Source organism: Stegodyphus dumicola, chromosome 8 (genome assembly GCF_044657685.1).
Source record: "Stegodyphus dumicola isolate Sdum_Otavi_A_Nest chromosome 8, ASM4465768v1".
NCBI classification, from domain to species: domain Eukaryota; kingdom Metazoa; phylum Arthropoda; class Arachnida; order Araneae; family Eresidae; genus Stegodyphus; species Stegodyphus dumicola.
The window spans coordinates 15061911-15084554 of NC_140775.1; the positions used below are offsets into that span (position 1 = coordinate 15061911).

Here is a 22644-nt window from a genome sequence, read left to right on the forward strand (position 1 = left end):
ATGCTAAATAATAAATAAAAATTGTCATCTGAACTTAATATTGAATGTTTTTATATAATTTTAGAAAGAAAAAAGGGTAAAGAATGATGTCTTTAAGTTTTAAAATACATTGACGTTATTCCAACTATGAACAGACATTAATGTCTTAACTTCTAAAGAGTCAACTCTGGTTTGCTTAGACACTATGTATCCATTATAAAAATATTTCATTTTAAAATTAATCTAACACTAGAAATAAAATATATTATACAGCAAATACATTAAACACTCTAAAAACATTCTCTTAAGACTCGTGATTCTAGACAATTTTGATTTGCTGTGGAGGTAAACGTTTTATACAGCTAATGTTAATTTACATTCTGATAAATACAAAAAATTCATTGAAAAATAAATTTTTTACAGCAGATTATTCCGTTTTGCTTGATTCGTATAATTAATTGTAATAAAATGTTCCTTCATTTTAAAATAAATTGAGTAGTCCTAAACTAAAATATATTACAGAACATATTATCCATAATATTATACTTGATTGATTTCCTAATGCTTAAAAAGGGGGGAAAATATATATAAATGGGCATTTTCTATTTTATAGTTATTTAAAAGAAATCTGAATTTAATAACTCTTCATCACCCTGTTCATTTTCTAGATTCCTTTCCCTGTTCATCCCTTATTTCTTTTTATAAATATTTGAGCTATATGTCCACATCGACAGCAAGGGCTCACACAGCAGATTTCTTTTTTCTTACAATGACATCTTCATTCAAAGTATGGAATCTAGAAGTTCCAAACACATTCCCTTTCAGTGTTTGGTTTTAGTAGAAGTGACTCTGGAAAACAGCCTTTCTACAGCTGCATTGCTTACTGGCAAACTTTAAAGCAAAGCAACCAATCAAACATGTAAAAACACCAGCTACTGGCACTGAAAATTTTTGTACCCACTCTATGACATCAGAACGCCACATGCTAACTTTTACTTAAGCATAAATAAATTATTTTTTGTTATTTATTTATTACAAATTATTTTAGTAGATATATTTTTGAACATATAAACATTCTGTGATACATTAAAAAAATTTTAAGTTACCAAACTTAGCACCAGAAAATGATGGAGTAGCATATGTTTTGCATAATTGCATACACATAAATCTTAGTCACACGTTTATTAAAAACAGCAAATTTGAGAAAAATCGCAGAATCTGGCAAAAACTAGCCCAGATTTTAGACTTTGTACTGTATATATTTTTCAAAGAATCAGGGGAAATTCATGATTTTAGAATGATTTAATTGATAAACTGATCCCAGACTATTGTTACTTAACAACAGGAATAAAACACTTTGGAGAACTTAATTAGCATGAATCTTTTCATAAGACATGACAAAGAATTCCTTTAAACACTTCCAGTGCCTGGCATGTTATTTGCCTTTGAAAAAGAGGGAAAAAAAAAAAAAAAATCATAGATTCTTCCTTACATAGCCTAAAAACATCACAGCAGAAAAGCAATGGAAAAGAAATGTAGGCAATAACACTAATCAAACACAGACTGCAAATGATACCCATCATCCTCAGTCTATTTACAATTAGTAACCACACAATACATGTCACTGCCTTCCAACTTTAAAGTTACTTAAGTTATGGCAAAGAATACTTATCTAAGTCCACCATACGTTAAATACATAAGAATTTTACAGATAACTAAATTAAGATATTAAGTATCACTTGCAATGTTTTTAACAGGCATTCCTGCCTAACACATTATTTCTAATAATCTGTTCAAATTTTAAATTCAATACATCGTATGTTTCTGGAACAGCTTTTAACAACTTTAATTACTCACGCTTTAAATAAGCACAGGCATGTTAAAAGTTACCTTTTTCAATTATAAGTGAGAAAACATACCTCTTTGTTCTGATTATAAAATTAGATGTCTATTATGTTAAAATGCAGGTTTACATATAAAAAATTTCCATCTAAATTTCTGATACAAAACTGCCTTCAAAACGATACCAATCAGGAAAGTAAATACAATTTAAATGTAAGATCCACTATGATTTAATTAAACCCAGTTGTCAATGAACTTAATTTTATTATTATCAAAACTGTAAAAATATTAAGAAAACTGAAATGGAAAATACAGAGCATGTTAACATTTTTAAATAATTTTTAACGAACAGTAATCTTAAGACATTCAAAAGGAATCATTTGGCAAAGATTGATCAACTTAAAGAAAAATAATTGCTGAACAAATTATCACATATATGCAACACATATTTTTCTGACCTTTGTAAATGTCCTTATATAAAGCCCAAAACTGAGATCCATCTTCAAATTTCACAGCACATCTACTATACTCATCTTCAACCTGAAATTTAAAAATTGAAATTTTGAAATTAAAAGCATTTACTTCTAATTCATCAACCAACCAAATAAACTGTTAAAAAATGGAGATTAGAAAAGGAATAACATTTGATTCGTACCTGTATTATATTTGCTAAGTAGAGTAATCCATCAGTCCATCTTACTAAAACATCAGTGGCTTCACGAAATTTTTCTTTTGTAGGAGTTTCATAAATTGATGATTTTTCTGTATATACTGAGAAGTCATGGGGACCTTTTCTGGCATATCGCCAATAATCTTCTTGAGTCTCTTTTAAAAGGCACAAACTTTCAGGTCTGAATTCGTTTAAAGGATTATTCATTGCACTAATTTCATGGAGAACAGAATGTTTTAAATACCATCTTACACCCCAGTGGATATTACATCACTATATAAAATGAGAATTAATACATATTAAACACAAAATTTTTTTAGTTACATGGAAATTAAAACATGGATTAAGTACACAAATTCCAATAACTACTTACAATATGTATATTATTAACACAGAAATATGAATACATAATTAAAATTCAAATAAATAAAAAATTTTAACCATCATTAAGCATTAATCATAACAAACTCAAAATTCTGATGTACAACATTTTAACAAAGACTTACATACAATAGTTCCATAAGAGCATATAAAGTACAGTACGAAAATACTAATCTTAATAATCTAAAAAATTACTATGTACATTTCATTTGAAAAGTTTCACATTAAAATTGAGCAAAAGTACATTGAATACAATACGGAAATACAAATCATAATATCAAGAAATTATGATATAAAATGTTTCACAATCGAACTTTTCATATTATATTTGTATATGAGCATATATAGTACAATCAGATCAAACAGAGAATGCAATATGCTAACATTTAATTTTCTGTCAATAAGTAAGAAATCTACACACAGATCTTAAGTGATTTTTTTTAATCCTAAACAATTCAATTAAAATGTGAAAATGATTATAAATGTTGACACAGCATTGGAAGGTCATACCTTTACGTAAATTTACTTTAAACCCAAAACTGTATGGAATCTCAGAAAATATTTTATGCAGTTTAAGAATAATTCGGGAATTCTCTTTCAATTATAAGGTATATTTAAACCTGATAACATGAAAACAGTTTTATAACGGTACATTTTAAGTTTGAGGAAGATGGTCTTATTCACTTTAAAACTTCGAAATAAATATTTACCTCATTTCGACAAAAAATTATCTTGGACGATGAATTATCGGCTCTATAAACTAAAAATACATCATTTTATTCTTAACAGGTAGCGCACTAATTATATATTTATATCCCGCCAAAATCACCGAAGCAATTTTGAAATGTAACTATTATCGTTTGTAAACAGGTTGGCTCTCAGCGGCGCGAGTTAAACGTTCCAGGAGATGCTACACATGAACATCTCTGTTAACTTCTTCCCATAAAAATTTAAATCGCGAAAAATGCATATAAATTAAGCAAATTAATAATTTGTGCTCAGACTCAAAGAAATTTATTTTTTTCGTCTATTAGAAGAATTAAATTAGAAAAGTAAAATTCGCAGATTTCAATTTGCTTACCGATCACTCAAATTCCAACGAACGACGATATTAGCGCCATCTATGGATGTCATGCTTAACAATAAAAGAAAACGTAAAGGACCATTTGGTAACCATTGCAAATCTAGAGTGTACGCAAGGGTATTTAATTTATAGCTTCATGCCAGACAATGCTTTTGCATTGACCGAGTTAGGAAATATTTCCTCTCTGAATTTATTACTGGATTTTGCTTAACTGGTTATTTAAAACTTTTAAAACACACAAGGAAGGATGCTTTTCTAAAGAAAAAGTTTCAGCTAGGATATTGCACAGGTAATCAAATCAAGTTAGTTAAAAGTCTATTTTTACTCGCCGATTGCTTTTCTTAAAAAGGAAACAGAAATTAATTAATGATTAAAATCTGAAAAATAATTCAGAATGTAATTTTACATGTATTTGAGTAATACGAGCCACAACTCAACTCTGTTTTTAAAAGCTTAGGTTTGTTTTTTGTTTTGAAAATAAATTGTATCGTTTGTATAAATATACTGCTCTGAATTTTGGAGATATCTGCAATTAAAGTGTTTGTTCATATTAAATCTATAGTTATCTTCGAATCTTTTAACATTCTTGCGTCCTACGACAGGACTATGGATAATTTAAAACGGGAAAGAACGCAACTAAGGCTATATTTTGAAACTTCTTTAAAAGAAGTGGAAACTGTTCTAAAAAATGAAGCAGTAAGATTGATTTAATGCCTGTATTTAATATTTTTTAATGACAAAGGTGACAACTTATTTCAATTAGATGAAAAAATTAAAGTAAACGTGGCTAGAAATGTAAAATTTAATGAAGATGAATTTTCTAAGGATATGGATTTAACGGAAAGCTATCGAAATCAATGGTTTGGTAGGGAAACGAAAATTGATTTGATGTTATCAACCACCGAAAGAAATGGCGATATTTCCAGTGTAGTAAATGAAACCAAGCGAAATTTCCGTCATCCTAAGTTAGAATTGAAATGTTTTGACGGTAATATTAGAAACTAGCTAGGATTCTGGAGACAATTTTAAAAAATTCATGAGGATGATAGCATTGCAAAAGCAAATGACAAAATTCAGTATCTTTTACAAGCAATTGAAAAAGGTTCATCGGCCAGAGATTTAGTTGCAAGTTTTCCGCCATTTGGCGAAAACTATTATAATGCTATTGAACAGCTGAAATCTCGTTTTGCTAAAGATGAATTCTTAATTCAAATTTATCTTCGTGAACATGTAAATCTAGTTTTAACGTAAATGAAAAGTGGCGAAAATTTTACTTTGCGGGTTCTTTATGATAAATTGGAGACTCAGCTGCGAGCATTAGAGACTTTAGGGTTAACGTAACCGTGTAGAAAATAAAGGCAAGATGAACATGTTAGGAAACTTATTAGAATTTCTTCGTTTGGATGTCGAAAGTGAAGAGCGGTTACAACTTGATCGGTCATTGTGATATCATCCCTTCTTCATCCATCGCCTCATAGAGAAATAACTCCACCTTCTTGTATTTTTAAACATTTATTTTACAAATACAAAACTAATACTAAACTACAATACTAATAACTGAAATATATAAAGTAATAAAAGTGAATTTCGGTTTCATTAATGGCTCCCACGAGCCTTCCATATGACCTCTTTGTCGGTCTCCCTCTTGGAAACTAAACTTTTGGCGCCTCTCCAGACTGAGAGTTAGCGCCCTCTATACATCTTGTTGGTTGGCGTCATCCATACATCACACCCCTCATCCAAGATTGAAATAGGGTGAAAGCCTATTGAAATATGACAAATTATGGTGACGTCAAACGAAAGAGTTACTTACCTACTAAAGTCTACAATCGATACTGAAGTTGAAAGATATATAACACAATACTTATACAGGTTAGTTCTACACCTACTACAAGACTTCTTCTAAAACTGTAATATATAAATGATTAAAAATTAGTATTCAAACAATTCTAATGCAATAGAATACTTAAAGAGTCTATGATATACTTAAAAGTCTCTAGGAGAGTAGCTGAAAAAGAAACACACACATAAAAAAATAATAATATTAAGAGTTCGTAAATGTCTGTGAAAAGTTCTTTCTTTCACACAAGTCACTCAATAGTCTCTAGTCTGGACAACGCATCAGCATTGCTTAACTTAGCACCTGGGCAATGTGAAATTGTAGTATCATACTTTTGTAATGCTAAAGCCCATCTCTGTAACTTAGAAGATTGTGGTGCGTTCTTTGTGATGAAAGTTAACGGATTGTGATCAGTTATCAGTTCCACAGGTGATCCAAAAATCTAAGTTTCAAACTTTTTCAAGCTCCAAATAACAGCATAAGCTTCCCTCTCGATAGTTGGCCATGCTTGTTGTGTTTTGGTAAGTTTCTGGCTGGCGTAACTAATCGGGTACAACTTTCAGTTTTTCCTTTGAGATAAGCAGGCTCTAACACCTGTTGAAGATGCATCACATTGAATTATAAAAGGTAACCCTGGAAGAGGGGTATAAAGACTAGGTGCTTCCATTAGGCATTTCTTTAATTCAATGAATGCTTTGTCGTGTTTTTCTGTCCAGCACAGCTCTTCAGAACTTCTTCTTTTGGTGAGCTCGGTTAATGGATAAGCTGTTTCGGCATAATGTGGAATGTAGTCTCTGTAATAATTACATAGGCCTAGAATGCTTTTCAATTGTTTTTTTGTTTGAGGTCTAGCTAATTTCTGGATAGCCTCCACTTTCTCTGGATCTGTACGATGACTGCCGGAACCGATGATATGTCCTAGATACTTAATATGAGTTTTAGCGAAGGAACATTTCTTGAGATTTACGGAAAACTGTAGTTCTAACAGTTTTGAAAAAATGGTGTCAAGATGTACTAAATGTTCATTCCAATTATTTGAATAAACAGCTATGTCATCGACGTAGGCTCGAGCAAAATCTTTGTATTTAGCAAGGGCCTTGTTCATGACTCTCTGAAATGTTGCAGCGGCGTTGCGTAGCCCGAAAGGCATGACTTTAAATTGATACTGAGCTCGATGTGTCTTGAAACATGCTAATTCTTGACTCTCTCTTTCCAATGGTATGGCCCAATAGCCTTTGAGTAAATCAATGCTGGATATCACTTTGGCTTTTCCAATGTAGAATAAGAGCTCTTTAGGATTTTCCATAGGGAAGTCATCTGGTTTCGTTACTGCATTAAGGGATCTAAAGTCAACGCAAAGGCGAATATTACCGTCTTTCTTCATAACGCATACAATAGGGTACGAAATTTCAGCGTTGGTTTCTTCAATCAATCCCATTGATAACATTTCTTCGATTTGTTTATCTACTTGAGGCTTCAATGCTTCTGGAATTCGATAAACATATGGCTTCTTCCTTTCATTGTCACTTAATCTTATTTTATGTTCTCCTACTTTTTTGTACCTTATTTATAAATGTGTACAATTTGGCAATTTGTACCTTATTTATAAATAAGTTTTCATATTTTCTTAACAAGTTCATCATTTCATTCCTTTTATCATCATAATGGCTTAAATTTACTTCGCTAAGATGAAAATGATCGGACTTGTCACTCACACTGGGTGTGGGATGGACTTCTCCTAGTTCTTCTTCGTTCTCAAATATTACACCTACTGCCTGTACTTTTGGATTAAATTTTCGAATTTTATTTACATGTACTCTTCTTATTGTACCATCTGTCAGTCTGACTCTGTAAGAATCTGGATTACAACGAGATACTATTTCTGCAGGTCCTATCCATCTGGCATATAATTTATTAGTGGAATCTGGAATCAGCAGGTACACTTGATCTCCAGGGTTGAATTCTTTATATATAGCCCTTCGATTAGCATATCTTGCATATGCACCTTGTTTCAATTCTGCAGTTATAGATGCTTGCTTTGCTGCTATTTCTAAATTCATCTTTAGCTCCTGTAGATAATCAACAGCACTTTTACCCAATTTTATTGGTAATGGAATTTCTCCTGACCATGACGATTTTAATACTGACAACGGATCTCTGGCCTCTCTTCCATACATTAATTTAAATGGGCATACTCCCGTAGTACAATTTGGAATTTCGCGGTAAGCGAATAACAGGTATGGTATATGTTTGTCCCAATTTTTAGAGTCGTTTCTAATGATATGATGAAGCATACGTTTTAGAACTTGGTTATACCGTTCAACTAATCCCGAACTTTGTGGATGTCCTGGTGTTGCAAATCTAGGACTTGCTCCTAATCTGGCATGGAATTCTTGTGTTAATTCTGCAACAAAATTGGTACCTTGATCGCTAGCTATTACCCGAGGTATGCCCGTTCTCATAAAGATTTCTAATAATGCGTCGCATGTTGATTTTGCTGTAATAGTTCTCAAAGGGACAGCTTCTGGCCACCTAGAATGTTGGTCGACTAAACATAGTACATATTTGTGTTTACGTGCTGATGGAGGTTCAATTGGACCGATTATATCTACACTGTGTCAAATGGAAATTCAGGCCTCTGAACTGGAACTATGGGTATACGATCGTTAGTTCTTTCTCTACTTTGTAATTGACATTCCTTACAAGTTTTACAATATTCTTCAATATCTCGTGACATGTTTGGCCAATAAAATGAATAACGAATCCTTTCTTTTGTTTTTCTCATCCCTAAATGATTTGCAAAAATAGATTCGTGAGCCAATTTTAAAATTTGTTCCCTTCTAACTTTAGGTAATACCAATTGACTAACTTGTTCTCCGGAAATTCTTTCAGTATGATAAATCAAGTCATCCATTAAAAAATATTTATTTTTATTTCTTTGCGCGTTTTTATAGATACTGCGTAATGTCTCACATTCCCTTTGTTGTTTAAAAATACTGGCATCTGAATGTTGACCCACCCCACTTTCGTTTTCGCCCTGAATGCAACTTATGACTAAATCTTGCTCTCCTCCTGTCATAAATAAATCAGCGCGGCTTTCGCCTTTTTGTTTTGACCGATGACTCCTCGTTTCCGGTCTCTGCGATGGAGACACTGGGTCGCAATCACGATTCGCGCTAAGCAGATGAGATTCAGAGGTCAATAAATCATAAACATTTGGAGTAATTACGCAAGGAATATGAAGTTTTTCTGTTAAAGCTACTAATACTTCGACAGGTTTCAATAAATTAGGATTATCAGTATTTTTGATGGATAGAGGAATTCTAGCCACTTTAGCTGATATGGTTTCTCCGAATGCAGAAATTAGGTCAATATTACAGTTGTTCTCAATAGAGAAATTTGATATGTGTTTCGAATTTATAACAGAAATTTCAGCACCTGAATCAATTATGGCTTGGATTTCGTTACCTGCAACGCAAATATTTACTTTTTGCAATGGTTGCATAAAACTTTCATTTGACAAGCATGAAGATCCGATTTTTGCTATTACTTTATCATTAGTATTTTTCTCTGGTGTTTCTTTTTTTAGAGGAGGGTTTTGTGTTAACGATTTGTTTCTTTGTGGACAAGATTTAGCGAGATGCATTAATTTTCCACATATGTAACAGTCTTTGGGTGGATATTTATTTTTATTTATGTTGCTTCTCATATGAGGCGGAATATATTTCGATTCTCTTGAAGAGTGGGACGATTTAGCTATGTTTTCATTAGTGTTAAAAGTGGTTTCGTTTAACGATTTGCCTTTGTTTACAAAATACAAGTCAACTTCTTTAGCTAAATCCTTAGGTTTTAACCAATTTTCTCCTGTTTTAATATTAATGTAAGTTGCCGTTTCTTTGTCTAACGTTTGGAAAAGTTTGTCGGAAATCATTAGTTGACAAAGTGCATTAAAGTTATTAACTTCACGTAACTGACAGTAATACTGGAAATTTGCAGACAGTCTAGAAGCGAACTGAACATGTGACTCTTTAGGATCGCGTCGTGCTCTTCGAAAATTCATTAAACATTCATAAGCAGTTGGCTGATATTCTTTTAATACTAGTTTTTTAATGGTTTCATAACATTTTAGTTCTTCATCATTAGTGTAAAATAATATATTAGTTGCCTTATCCCCTAAAATGTTAATCAAAATTTCGGATTTGAGCTCCTGTGGTACATTTTTAGTTATGAATGCTCTCTCTAATGTTTGAAAAAACAAATTGAAATTTTCCGATCTTCCCGGAACAGGAATAGTTAACGTTTTAACACTCTTTATCAAATTTTCTAAATAATTTCCTGAACCTGTAATCATGTCTTTATCTGCGCGAGATCCATCTTTAACTGTATTCTGACTTCTAACTTTTTCTAATTCTAATTCTTTCTCTAGCTGCGCTAATTTTAATTTTTCAAGTTCAACCTTTTGAGCTTCTAAGGCTAACTGTGTATCCCTAGCTTTTATTTCATTTTCTTCTCTAATTTTTCTTTCCTCAACTATTGAGTTTAATAATCCAATTACAAATTCTGGATCATCTTTAAATATTTTACTGTCTCAATTTTACCTTTTAGTTGAACCACTGTTAAACCAACAGTTTGTGTATCTTCAATTTCACCAAGAAGGTTTACTAAGTCTTCTTTCTTAGTATTCTTATACATTTTAATTTATATATATCTTACACATGTATATATATATCTTCAATACATCTATACTTTGAGTAAATAAAATCAAAAGCTTCCTACATGCTTCTCTTGAAGTTTCTCTACCGTCATCTAAAGCTCTGGTTCTCGTAAGAGAGCGTGTGATATCATCCCTTCTTCATCCATCGCCTCATAGAGAAATAACTCCACCTTCTTATATTTTTAAACATTTATTTTACAAACACAAAACTAATACTAAACTACAATACTAATAACTGAAATATATAAAGTAATAAAAGTGAATTTCGGTTTCATTAATGGCTCCCACGAGCCTTCCATATGACCTCTTTGTCGGTCTCCCTCTTGGAAACTAAACTTTTAGCGCCTCTCCAGACTGAGAGTTAGCGCCCTCTATACATCTTGTTGGTTGGCGTCACCCATACATCACAGTCATGCTTCGCGAATGATCAAGAATTCGAAAAATTTAAAGTGAAGGAAAAAATTCCAATGCAGCTTGTATTGTATCTAATGAAAAGCAAAGGGCTGAGAAGAATGGCAAGCATTCTTTATTTTGTAACAAGTCGTTTCGTAATACCTCAGAATGCTTTAAAGCTGCCGAGATGTCACTGGAGGCCTAAAAGGAAACATTGAAGAAAAGGGGACTTGTTTCATCTGTTTGAAACCAGGTTTAAAGTGTATTGTATGCAAGAAAAACATTATAGCATTTTTTGTCCAACTATAAATCCATCAAAACAAGACAAACAATCTGAATCGGATGCACAGGTTCTTTTGTCACCAAAAAATTCGCCAACATGATTGTTAACTGTATTGGTGAAAATCATCCATGAGGACAGGTCCAGAATCATTCGCGGATTATTTGATACTGATGCTTACAGATCTTTGATAGGAAAAGATATTGCAGAGAAATTAGAATTGAAACCTATATATCAAGAAGTGATGAGTCATGGACGTTTTGGGGACAGGGAAACTGAACAAGAGTACCACAATGTCTACAGTATTACATTACGAAGCTTGTGTTCAACAAGTACACTATTTCACTTTTGGATGAAAAGAAGATATGTGATGAGATTCCAAGTGTAGAGGATCCTGATATTTATCCAATTTCGAAAAATAAAAATATAGATTTAAGTGATACAGGAGAATATGTGCATGGAATAAGTTTATTAATAGGAGCAGATTATCTTGCGCATTATTGACTGGGAGAATTCAGGACACTGATAATAATTTGATAGCTATTAAAACAAAACTTGGATGGACGCTTCAGCGTAAACAAAGAACTACTTAAAATCTTTGGAGGTTACTAATTTAGATTTGACAGAATTATGGAGCGTAGGTGTCATCGGCATACGATGTCCTTCAGGTAACCGATGAAAGAACGGTAGATTTTTCCGTAAAACTGCTTAAAGAAACGAAGACAAAAATATGAAGTATCTTTGCCATGGACGTCCAGAATTAGAAATAAATAAAGAATTAGCCACTGAACAGTTAATGTCAACTACCGAAAATTTCATTAGATCTGGAGATTTAAGAGAATAGGATGATATGTTTAATGAGTGGGTTCGGATGGAGTTATTGAAATTGTAGATAAAGAGGAAAAAAAGGAATGCTATTTACCACATCATCCTGTCATAAAAACTGGTGTAACAAAAAGTAAAAATTCGCCCGTTTTCGATGCCTCGACAAAAGATTACAAAGGAAATACCTTGAATAACTTTTTAGAAGGGCCAAATTTATTAGAGTTGGTACCCAAATTGATAATGCAGTTTCAGAAAAACGCAACTGGCGTAACATCAGGCATCAAAAAAGCATTTTTACAAATCAGTTTGAATCCAGAGGCTAGGGAATATTTTTAATTTCTATGGTGGAAGGGGTTATCGAGAAGAAATAATCACTTTCCGACATTGTAAAATGGTATTTGGTGCTTCTCTTGGTTCATTTTTAATAGAAGCAACTATATAGCTTACTATCTAGAGAACGCTCCAGATGAAAGGAAGCAAGCAACTTGTCAACCCAAAGAATCTTTTAATGTGGACAACTGTATTACGAGTTTAGAAACTAAAGAAAAGGCAGAAATTTTTTTTCTGAAGCTAAGGAGCTGATGTCTTCAGCACCATTCGAAATACGAGTCTGGGTTACTTCTGAAAATATTGTAGAGGAGACATATAACAGTGACTCTTGGGACACTGAAACTGATGAACTGTTTTGCGGCAGTATGGTTGAAATTCCATAAAAAATATTACTAAAAGAGTTGTGTTATAGGCCAGCTCAAAGATTATTTGATCCTTTTGGGATAACATGTCGAGTAACTCATAAAGGAACTACGAACAACTTCCTAAGAGAACTCTTACAGTTCTCTAACTACCTGCTGCAGACGGGTCCTGCAGTTTTCCTCCAGCATCTGTGCACCACCAAGCGGGAATTATCTCCAGCTGCTACTTCTGCATTTAGTAAATCTTCTGTTTTGTGTCTCCCTCCTTAGAGACTTGCTGTCATGTTTCTGTCGGCGTAACACAGTAAAAGCACCAATGACACAGCCATGTAATGATCCGTATCGGTTACAGCTGAAAACATCGCGGACGAAAACGTCGCAGAGAAAACAACGCAAGGCGAAAACGTCGTGCTACAAAACATCGTGGGAGAAAACATCGCAAAGAGAAAACATCGCAGTTCTAAAACATCGTGGTACAAAACATCGTCGTCGAAAATAAAGCGGTTCAAAAACTTCGCAGTTTGAAAACATCGTCGTCGAAAATATCGTGGTAAAAAATAAAGTATCTACAAATCATCGCATGACGATAACATCGCAGACATGCTTTTGTCAGGCTTTAATAACTGTAAATAGATATTCCCATAATAATTTGTGAGCGCAAGATGTAAAGAAGGATAATTTTTACTTTCACATTTTTTTATTAACTAATAAATTTTTGCTGAAAAAGTAAGAAGGAAGCATAAGCATAGAAAATTAAATGCAACTTATAGATTATAATTTTTATGAAAAATTACCAGTAAAAACTTTGTAAAAAATGATTTATTAATGGTCTTTGTTGGTTAACTATGTCGGTTTAAAATTCTATTAAGTGCTATAAGTTGCATTACTTAAGCATATTAATTTTCTATGCTTAAGTTTCCTTCTTATTTTCTCAGCAAAAATTTATTAGTTAATATAAAATATGAAAAACAAATTATCCTTATTTCTATCTTGCGCTCACAAATTATTATGGGAATATCTATTTACAATTATTAAAGTCTGAAAAAAGCATGTCTGCGATATTATCGTCACGCGATGATTTGTAGATACTTTATTTTTTACCACGATATTTTCGACGACGATGTTTTTAAACTGCGAAGTTTTTGAACCGCTTTATTTTCGACGACGATGTTTTGTACCACGATGTTTTAGAACTGCGATGTTTTCTCTTTGCGATGTTTTCTCCCACGATGTTTTGAAGCGCGACGTTTTCGCCTTGCGTTGTTTTCTCTGCGACGTTTTCGTCCGCGATGTTTTTGCCGCGATGTTATCGGCGGACACCTCCGTATCACATTATCAAAAGAATTGGTAAACACTTCACCATTCTGATACATGCGAAAAAAATCCATAATTGGAATTGACAGTCTGAAACCAGCCTTCACTACCCAGTACGGCATATCATCAGTGACTCCTTTTAATCGTAGTGGTAGTTCACCAACAGCGCCAGTTATTCGTTGCGATAGTTCGCCAACCCCGACGTCTAGTTCAGTGGAATCATTAAGCACAATACGAGCTTTTTCTTCGAAGAAAACAACTCGTTCTGATAGAAAAGTGAGATTTAATTCTGGCTGCGGATGATGTGTCAGGATCTAGAGTACTTGGGGAAGAATATTGCGGCTGTTTAACAGTAACTTTTCTTTTGAACACTTATTTACTTTCTAACTGTTTATTTAACTGCATTGTTTCATATACCTAAAACTGCATCTTTAACTGAACAAGAAACTGTACGTGTGTAACTCAAATCGTACCTGTATCTCATTCGGTAGTACAGTTTCGCTCGTGGTTTACGTACAGACGCATTCTTGTAACTTGTTTTTCTTGAATGTAAAAGTTGTTATAATGTGAAGATTGCGAGTGATTTAATTAGCTAAGAGAATTACTTCTCGTCATGAATAACGGCATATGTATGGATGTAGTACACTATAGTGGTGTACTCGATATAGCACATTATACGGTACTATTCTGTTTTGAGGACCGTAAAAAAATTGCAGCGAAAATGTATGCGCAAAAGCGCCAAATCTAGCGAACGCGCCCATTTAACAGCGCGCCAAATCTAGCGTACGCGCTGATTTCAAAATTGCGTAAGTTTAGATACGTAGTTCTATATTTCTGAAGACACCATTGAAATAATAGTTTAATTTTTAAATCCTTTTTTTCATATCCTATGGTTTTAACAATTTGGGAATTGCCCCTACGAAAAGTCTGCAACAGAATTTTTTCAAAGAAAAGGCATCATTCATTATAGAAAATTATGTTTGAACAACCAACGAGATGAAATTATGCTTTAGCAATAACTCGGTAGCGAAATAGTGATGCAGGCATCCATTCAGTTATTTTTAGCAATTTTTATATAAATTATAATAATAAAAAATATTATTTGAAATTAACCTTCCATCTAAATTAAAACAATAAAATCTTAGATAGTTATTTACTATATTATACTTCCTTTCTTGCGTTAGGGTTGCCGCAAATATTTTTGGGAGCACTGGCATCAACAATAGTTTGGCGATTTTTACGGTGCTAAAAACGGAATAGTACCCACTATACATTAACGAAACTGCAGTTCCGAAGTGTTTTGCATAGTTTTGCTGATAACTGTTACTCTACTTGAGATATCATACTAGATATCTGAGATATCATACAATCATTTATTATCAATAAGAATCTGCAGTCTTCTATTTATGTTACAAGAATCTCTGCTTCGTGTTGCACTGTAGGATGATGCGCAGGCGTTACTAAAAGTTCATAGAGAACATCTTGAATTCCCATGATTTCATTTTTAATAAGTTTGATACCTTCTGTTCTGTACTCTCATCTGGTCTTGCACAAAGATTTTGCAGTGAAGCAGTCGATATGTTTTTTCAGTGCAATGACATCGCGCAGGAGAGGCAGAGAAATAAACATAGATGTGCTGTACAGTGCCTCTATCTTTGAACCCCCCATGAGGACAGGTGACGGAGGACGTGGGTACCATGCCTTTACCGTTATGGTTAATTGGTGTTGCGCCACGTCCACCATTGCTTAGAGAGCCCTCCAGATGGTAATGGGGCGCACACTCAGGTGGCTTGCACCAACCGTCTAGACCCAGCATCTGATGCATGGGCCCTATAGCCAGCTGTCCCTAGAGGTAATTTATTGAAATTTTTGATATTATCATACAATGAGATACATATAGTTATACAATGGCATACATAGTTTTACAGCTAGAAACAATTAAATGCATGTAAGAATATGTAAAAAGATTAAATAGCAGCGAAAATTAATTCCCTTCTGTATTCTAAAAATAACGTCTATTTGCACTGCGTCATTTCGAGAAAAATCTGTCATATGACTCTTACATAATTCTGATGATGTATATGAAACTAAAATTCAAACAGCCAATAGTAATTTTGCAGCAATATCAACCATCCAATCAAAATGCATTGAGAACCAAAAGTAACTCAGTCTCAATTAAGTATTCACTCTGAACATAACGCACTTGCTTTCACCGCTTTGACTTAGCTGGACTGCTGTCTGTCTGCTGATTCTTTCTTGCTACAAAATTATCAGATATGTAAACTTTTTGGAATAGGCACAATTAATGTGCCATCTGGATTGTGGCCACAACATGTTTACTGAAATAAAAGTTAAATTATATATACCTTTGTCAGGACTTGTGTTTCTCTTTATTTGCTTTGGAAACATGGAATGCCCTGAATAAGAACAGGGAGCTTACTCAAGCTATGTTCAAGATTTGTGTATAACAGACGACACAAGCAGGAAGGGTATACGAAACCCTTTATTTTCAATACTTTACAGGCACTTCCGAACTTCGGAATACGGAGACCAACCACTTGTGGTCTGAACGTAAGAATATAAAACTACTAACTAAAACTCTAACTAAAAGCTAACTTTGAATAAGTATACAAATGCCTAACACTAAGACTGGCCTTTATTTAAAAAGGGTGGGTATGTAGTACGCCGAGCTGCTGAAACTACAATACGTTTGCAAATATCAAGAGGGCTAAACCTCTGGCCTTAAAAGCAACCAGCAACCGAGTGAAAACTCGTAAAACTCGCTCGCGTCTGTTACTCTCCACTCTCAGTGACAAGCGGCTTGCTTCCTAAAACTCCTTCTCTCTCTCTTGTCTGCCAATTGTCTTGCTAACGCTTAAGTACTTAAGTTGGCAAAAAGCCTCAACTTAAGTACTTAAGCCTTAGCAAGACAATTGGCATAAACAAGTTAAGCATTTAATTCTGGCCGGAAGTAGAAAATAAGAAGTGATAGTACAGTTTTAAAATAAAATAAACGTTAGTAAAACTTACGATCCTTACACCTTGACTGCCAAATTTCTTACTCCTTGTGGATCAGCGTGTAAGCATTCTACGGCATCAAAATTCTAGCTCTTCATTGTGGATACAACCACCTGCGTTCCACTACAGAATCTATAACAGCGAAGTCGTCAAGAATTGGACCTGCACCGCATCCACCACTTTTTTCTGCATACCTAATGAGACGAATTCTGATGCAAGTTTGTGCTATGCCTATTTTTAATTTCTGTGTTAATAATCTCTCGCTCGTGTTCTGCCAGTGTCTGCGAAAAAAAAATAATAAACTGCGTGATAATTTATGTGGAGATCATCGACGACCGATGCTGACTTAGCGAATTACCAGCATTGTGACGTCATCCCAGCATAGCTCAGTGCGAATCATTCCAGACAGCGTCAGATAGCGCCCAGACGTAGACGAGAGTGGAGAGTAACAGACGCGAGCGGACGGCTTGCTTGCCTTAAAGAGTTGAAGAAGACAGACGGTCTTCTTTGGTGTTTGAGTGCCTTTTGGTTTAACCAAGCCGTACATATTAGTTAAAGCTACCTATGGAAGTTATAATGATAACGTATTCTATCAACGCCGGAGGAACTAATAATGTGTGTGAATTCTTCATCGTTATATGAATCCTGTGGACTGATAATTCATTCCTGCAACATTAATTTTTACTTAACCTTTATTACTTTTATCTATTTCTTATTAGTTAAAATAAAAGCATTTAACAATGCAATATTCGTGCTCTGTTTTGAAAGTAAAACCTACAAACTTTGGCGACCAACCGTATGGCAAAGAACTCATCAACGAACTTCAAATCGAAAGTGAGCCAATAGTATTTTGAACTTTGTATTGAACTGACTGAGTGAGCTGTTTTTACAAGTTATTGGGTTACTGTTTAAGTGTGTGGATTACCCCAATTGAAGACGATCATCCGTCGGTTGAGTAGAAAACTTTCTTTCCAATATGAAGTTAGTAGAAATTCCAGAATTGGAAGCAGCTTTAAAGAATAGTAAAAGTTCTGAAATCAAAAGTTTGCATAAGCTTATTTTTAATACTGATGGAGACCGAAATAACCGGAAAAGATTACGTGAATTTTCTGGCTTTACATTTAAACCAAATTCTGAAGAATTTAATACGAAAATAGATACAGTGCAGAATAGTTTTACTTTGAATGAGTTAATTAAAGTTTGCAATGTATTGTGTTCTTAAACTTAATATGTTTCACAAACTATAATCAATCAACAAATGGACTGTATTCCTACACTTTTATTTGATTACACTAATTATAAATAATATGTCAGCGATGCGAAATTATTGATACAAAATAAGCGAGCCATTCTACATGGCTGTCACAAACACAATTCTATCAATCAATTATCTTGTTGCCACACATAAAGTTCAAAACTAAAGGAAGAAAAACAAAAGGAATTTACGCTGTTTGCAACAATAAAAGGAAGCAAACGATACTCACATAAACATCCTGGCCCTCGTTGAAATCTCAAGGGATTTCAACAGTTGGAGCATTTTGAAACTTCTTAGTCTGTAATAAAAGATAAACATAAGAAAAATAGTACAAAATATTATATGCGAAGCAGTTCATAGTTTTTAGTCTGAATAGGAAGAGGACACAATTTCCCGACTGGTCCTTTTATGACACCATGACCAGTTTTAATACTAACAACTCTGACTCTATGATCTGAGCCCGGATGAACAGCAATTATTCTCCCTAACCTCCATTTAAGAGGCGGAAGGTTGTCTTGTTTGATGAGGACTAAGTCATTGACTTCTAAATTGTTTTGACTTTTTTGCCATTTAGGTCTTTGTTGAAGCTGAGACAGGTATTCTCGACTCCATCTTTTCCAGAAGTGCTGAAAAATAAACTGTCTCACATGCCATCCGTCAAGGTGATTGAAGGAACTATAATTTAGGTCTGGTTCAGGTATGGCAGTTAAAGACGTTCCTATTAGGTAATGACCAGGTGTTAATGTAGTTAAATCATTTGGATCAGCCGATGTTGGACACAATGGCCTAGAGTTGAGACAAGCCTCAACCTGCGCTATTAAGGTCTGAAATTCCGGATAGGTCAGCACAGTATCACCAACAGTCCTTTTTAGATGTAATTTCATTGACTTTACTGCCGATTCCCATAGTCCACCGAAATGGGGAGATGATGGTGGGTTGAATATCCATTTTATTTCCTCTAAAGACAAAAATTTGTGAATTTCTTGATTTTGCTTACATTGCAAAAAACATTTTCTGATTTCTTTGTCTGCACCTTTAAAGTTAGTACCGCAGTCACTATAAATCTCAAATGGTTTCCCTCTTCTTGCAATAAATCGTTTCAATGCACTAAAAAATGCCTTTGTTGACAAATCTTCTACCACTTCAAGATGTACTGCCTTGATTACAAAACACACAAATAAGCATACGTAATATTTAAATGATTTTTGTCCACGTCCTGCACGATGTTTAATCATGAACGGTCCAGAAAAATCTATTCCAGTTCGATGAAATGGTCGCGATTGTGTTACTCTAGATTCCGGTAGATCAGCCATAATTTGACTTGCAGTTTTAGCTCTAAGTTTGCAACACGGGATTCAAGATCTTACTACTTTTCGGATAGCAGATCTAGCAGCTATGATCCAAAATTGTTGTCTAATTAAAGAGAGAAGAAGTTCCGGTGCTGCATGCAGATATTTGACATGAAAGTGTCTAATTATGATTTCTGTCAGATTGTGTTTTGAAGGTAATAAGATTGGATGTTTTTCATTTTCTGATAGTTGCGCATTTTTCAGTCTTCCTCCTACACGTAACACTTTGTTGTCATCTAAAATTGGACACAAGCTAAGGAGGTTGCTGTTTGTAGGTAAGTCCTTTTCCAACTCCAAACATTGAATTTCTTTAAAAAAGTGAAATCGCTGTATTATTCGGACAATACAGAAAGTTGCAGCTCGAATTTCATTACTAGATAAAAAAGACGTATTTCTTTCTAGATATGTTACCTTAGAATTCGATATGAATCTTAATATCCAAGCAAATATGCGTTGTAACTTTGGAAATGAAGATATATTTGATATAATAGCAAGTTCCTGTACAGGTTCAGAAACTACAAATGAGACTGTTTTACGTGCATCTGGTAATGCCTCTTCATCTATAAGAATATTTTTAGCAAGGCAATCTCACTGCACTTTAACCAAGAAGGACCATTCCACCACAATTGATGAGATAATAGTTCTGCAGGAAATAACCCACGTGAAGCAAAATCAGCTGGATTTTCCTTTCCATCAACATGACTCCAGTTCTCAGGTGGTAAGATGGATTGTATTTCAGAAACTCTATTGGATACGAATACTTGCCATTTTTTAGGATCTGACCTTAGCCATGACAACACGATTTGTGAATCACTCCAAGCTTGCACTAAATCAAAATTTATAACTAATGCAGCTTTTACAGACTGAATCAAGCGTGCCAATAACACTGCTGCACATAATTCCAGTCTTGGAATCGTAATAGATTTTAATGGTGCTACACGAGTTTTAGCTGTTACGAGTTTAACATTAATGTCAGAGTTATTGCAAGTTTTGATATAAATAACTGCTGCATAACCTCTTTCAGACGCATCACAAAATCCGTGAAGTTCACATCGAAAATAATAAGGTAGCAGAATTTTCCTAGGTATATTTATAGAATTCAAAAGTTTAACTTCTCTACATAGATTTCTCCAATTTCGATCAATCTCTTCTGTTACAGGATCATCCCATGATAATTGTAATTTCCACAATTCCTGAAGGATCATTTTAGCGAGAATTACAAACGGAGCCATCCACCCCAATGGATCGAATAGTTTTGCTACGAATGACAAAATAATTCTTTTAGTCGGAACACTTTGATACTCTATTACACCGACATTACATTTGAATTCATCATTGTCCGGATGCCATTCCAATCCCAGAACTTTCAATGTTTTGTCTTCTATTACACGATGAATATTGTCACTATCTTTGTTTGTTAAGCCAGAGGTTTTTAACAACGACGGTTCACTTGTCGACCATTTGTGAAGCTCAAAGCCACCCCTTTTTAGCAGTTGTTGCAATTCGTCTATCAATGCAATACCTTCCAAACTATCTTTTACACCAGTTAACATATCATCAACATAAAAATCTCTTAAAACTATATTCTTTGCCTTTGGAAAGTTCAATCCTTCATCAATCGCTAACTGACTCAAAACTTTGGTTGCAAGATATGGAGCAGCCGCAGTTCTACATGTAACTGTTTTCAAACGACAAACTTGTATTTGCTTATACGGGCTATCTCTCCATAATATTCTCTGAAAATCTCTATCTTTTTCATGAACCTTTATCTGTCTGTACATCATTTTAATATCAGCGGTTATTGCAATGTTATGAAGTCTAAATCTTAGTAAAATACAAATTAAGTCATCTTGCATTTTGGGGCCTATCATTAATGTATCATTTAAAGAAACACCTGTGGTTGTTTTAGCGCTCGCATCGAAAACAACTCTCAATTTTGTTGTTAAGCTAGAGTCCTTCAACACGAAGTGATGTGGGATATAATAGTGTTTATTCTCTAATTCATAATCTGTGTTTGGCACTAATTCTACGTGTTCTTGTGAAAAGTACTCTTTCATAAACTGAATATACTGGTAGTAAATTTCTTTCATAGATAACAGCCTCTTCTCCAAGTATTGAAATCTTCTGTACGCCATTTCACGGGAGTCACCTAGAATATCTCTATTATGTTTGAACGGTAATGCAACTGAATAACGACCTGATGTGTCTCTAAAATGCGAGTTTTTAAAATGTTCTTCACAAAGTTTTTCTTCATTTGTTAAAGGTTGTACATTTGGAAACTTTTCTAACTCCCAGAAAGAATTTACTAACTCATCTGTGTTTGTATTCAAATGATTTACATATACTGGCTCAAAATTTCTAGATTCAAAATTTGTAGTACCCGAAATTATCCATCCCAACCTCGAATTTAGAGCAAATGGTAGATCAGGACCACGTTTGACAATTTCTCCCGTCATTAAATGTAGAAATACATTTACTCCAAATAAAATGTCAACTGGTTGTGACTTTTAAAATAATGGATCAGCTAATTGTAAATCACTGAAGATATCGAAGATGATTGATGGCAAAGATACATAGGGAATGTTATCTGTCACCTTGTCCAGTACAAACGCTGATGTTGATACACGAATATCACTTTTAAAATGAGAAGTGAATACTAAATCGACTTCCCCATTACTTATAGTATTAAATTCTCCTAGACATGATACAGAAATGGAATTATCTTTCACTCGTAATCCTAATTTCTTCACACAATCCCTTGAAATAAATGACCTCTGAGATCCAGTGTCACATAAACATCTACACTTCACAAACTGTTGTTCAGAATTTTGAACTTTTATTAAAGCAGTTGTAACGTTGCGCGCCTCCAACTTGCACGCAACCAAGAGGTGACTGTGAAACTGGATAAAACACAGAGTCTTGTAAAGGGTTTAAGTCCCTTTTTATTCAACGTAATAAATTACAACTGCGTGCTCTTGACGCTCACAGACTGTGCCAACTCGGCAGTC

General features: G+C 34.0%; 1 protein-coding gene across 2 annotated transcripts in view; it reads right to left on the reverse strand.

Moving 5' to 3' along the window:
• The window catches only part of LOC118193872 (metal-response element-binding transcription factor 2-like), a 48893-nt gene extending 44895 nt beyond the window's left edge, over positions 1 to 3998 (reverse strand). Inside the window, exons 1-3 of one of the 2 annotated variants that reach the window (XM_035365035.2) lie at positions 3954 to 3998; positions 2477 to 2764; positions 2280 to 2361 (exon numbers count right to left, since the gene is read on the reverse strand). In XM_035365035.2, coding sequence (XP_035220926.1) covers positions 2280 to 2361; positions 2477 to 2698 — 304 coding nt within the window. In that variant the 5' untranslated portion in view covers positions 2699 to 2764; positions 3954 to 3998. The other variant, XM_035365034.2, reaches the window with a different exon arrangement.
• Positions 3999 to 22644: the final 18646 nt, after the last annotated feature.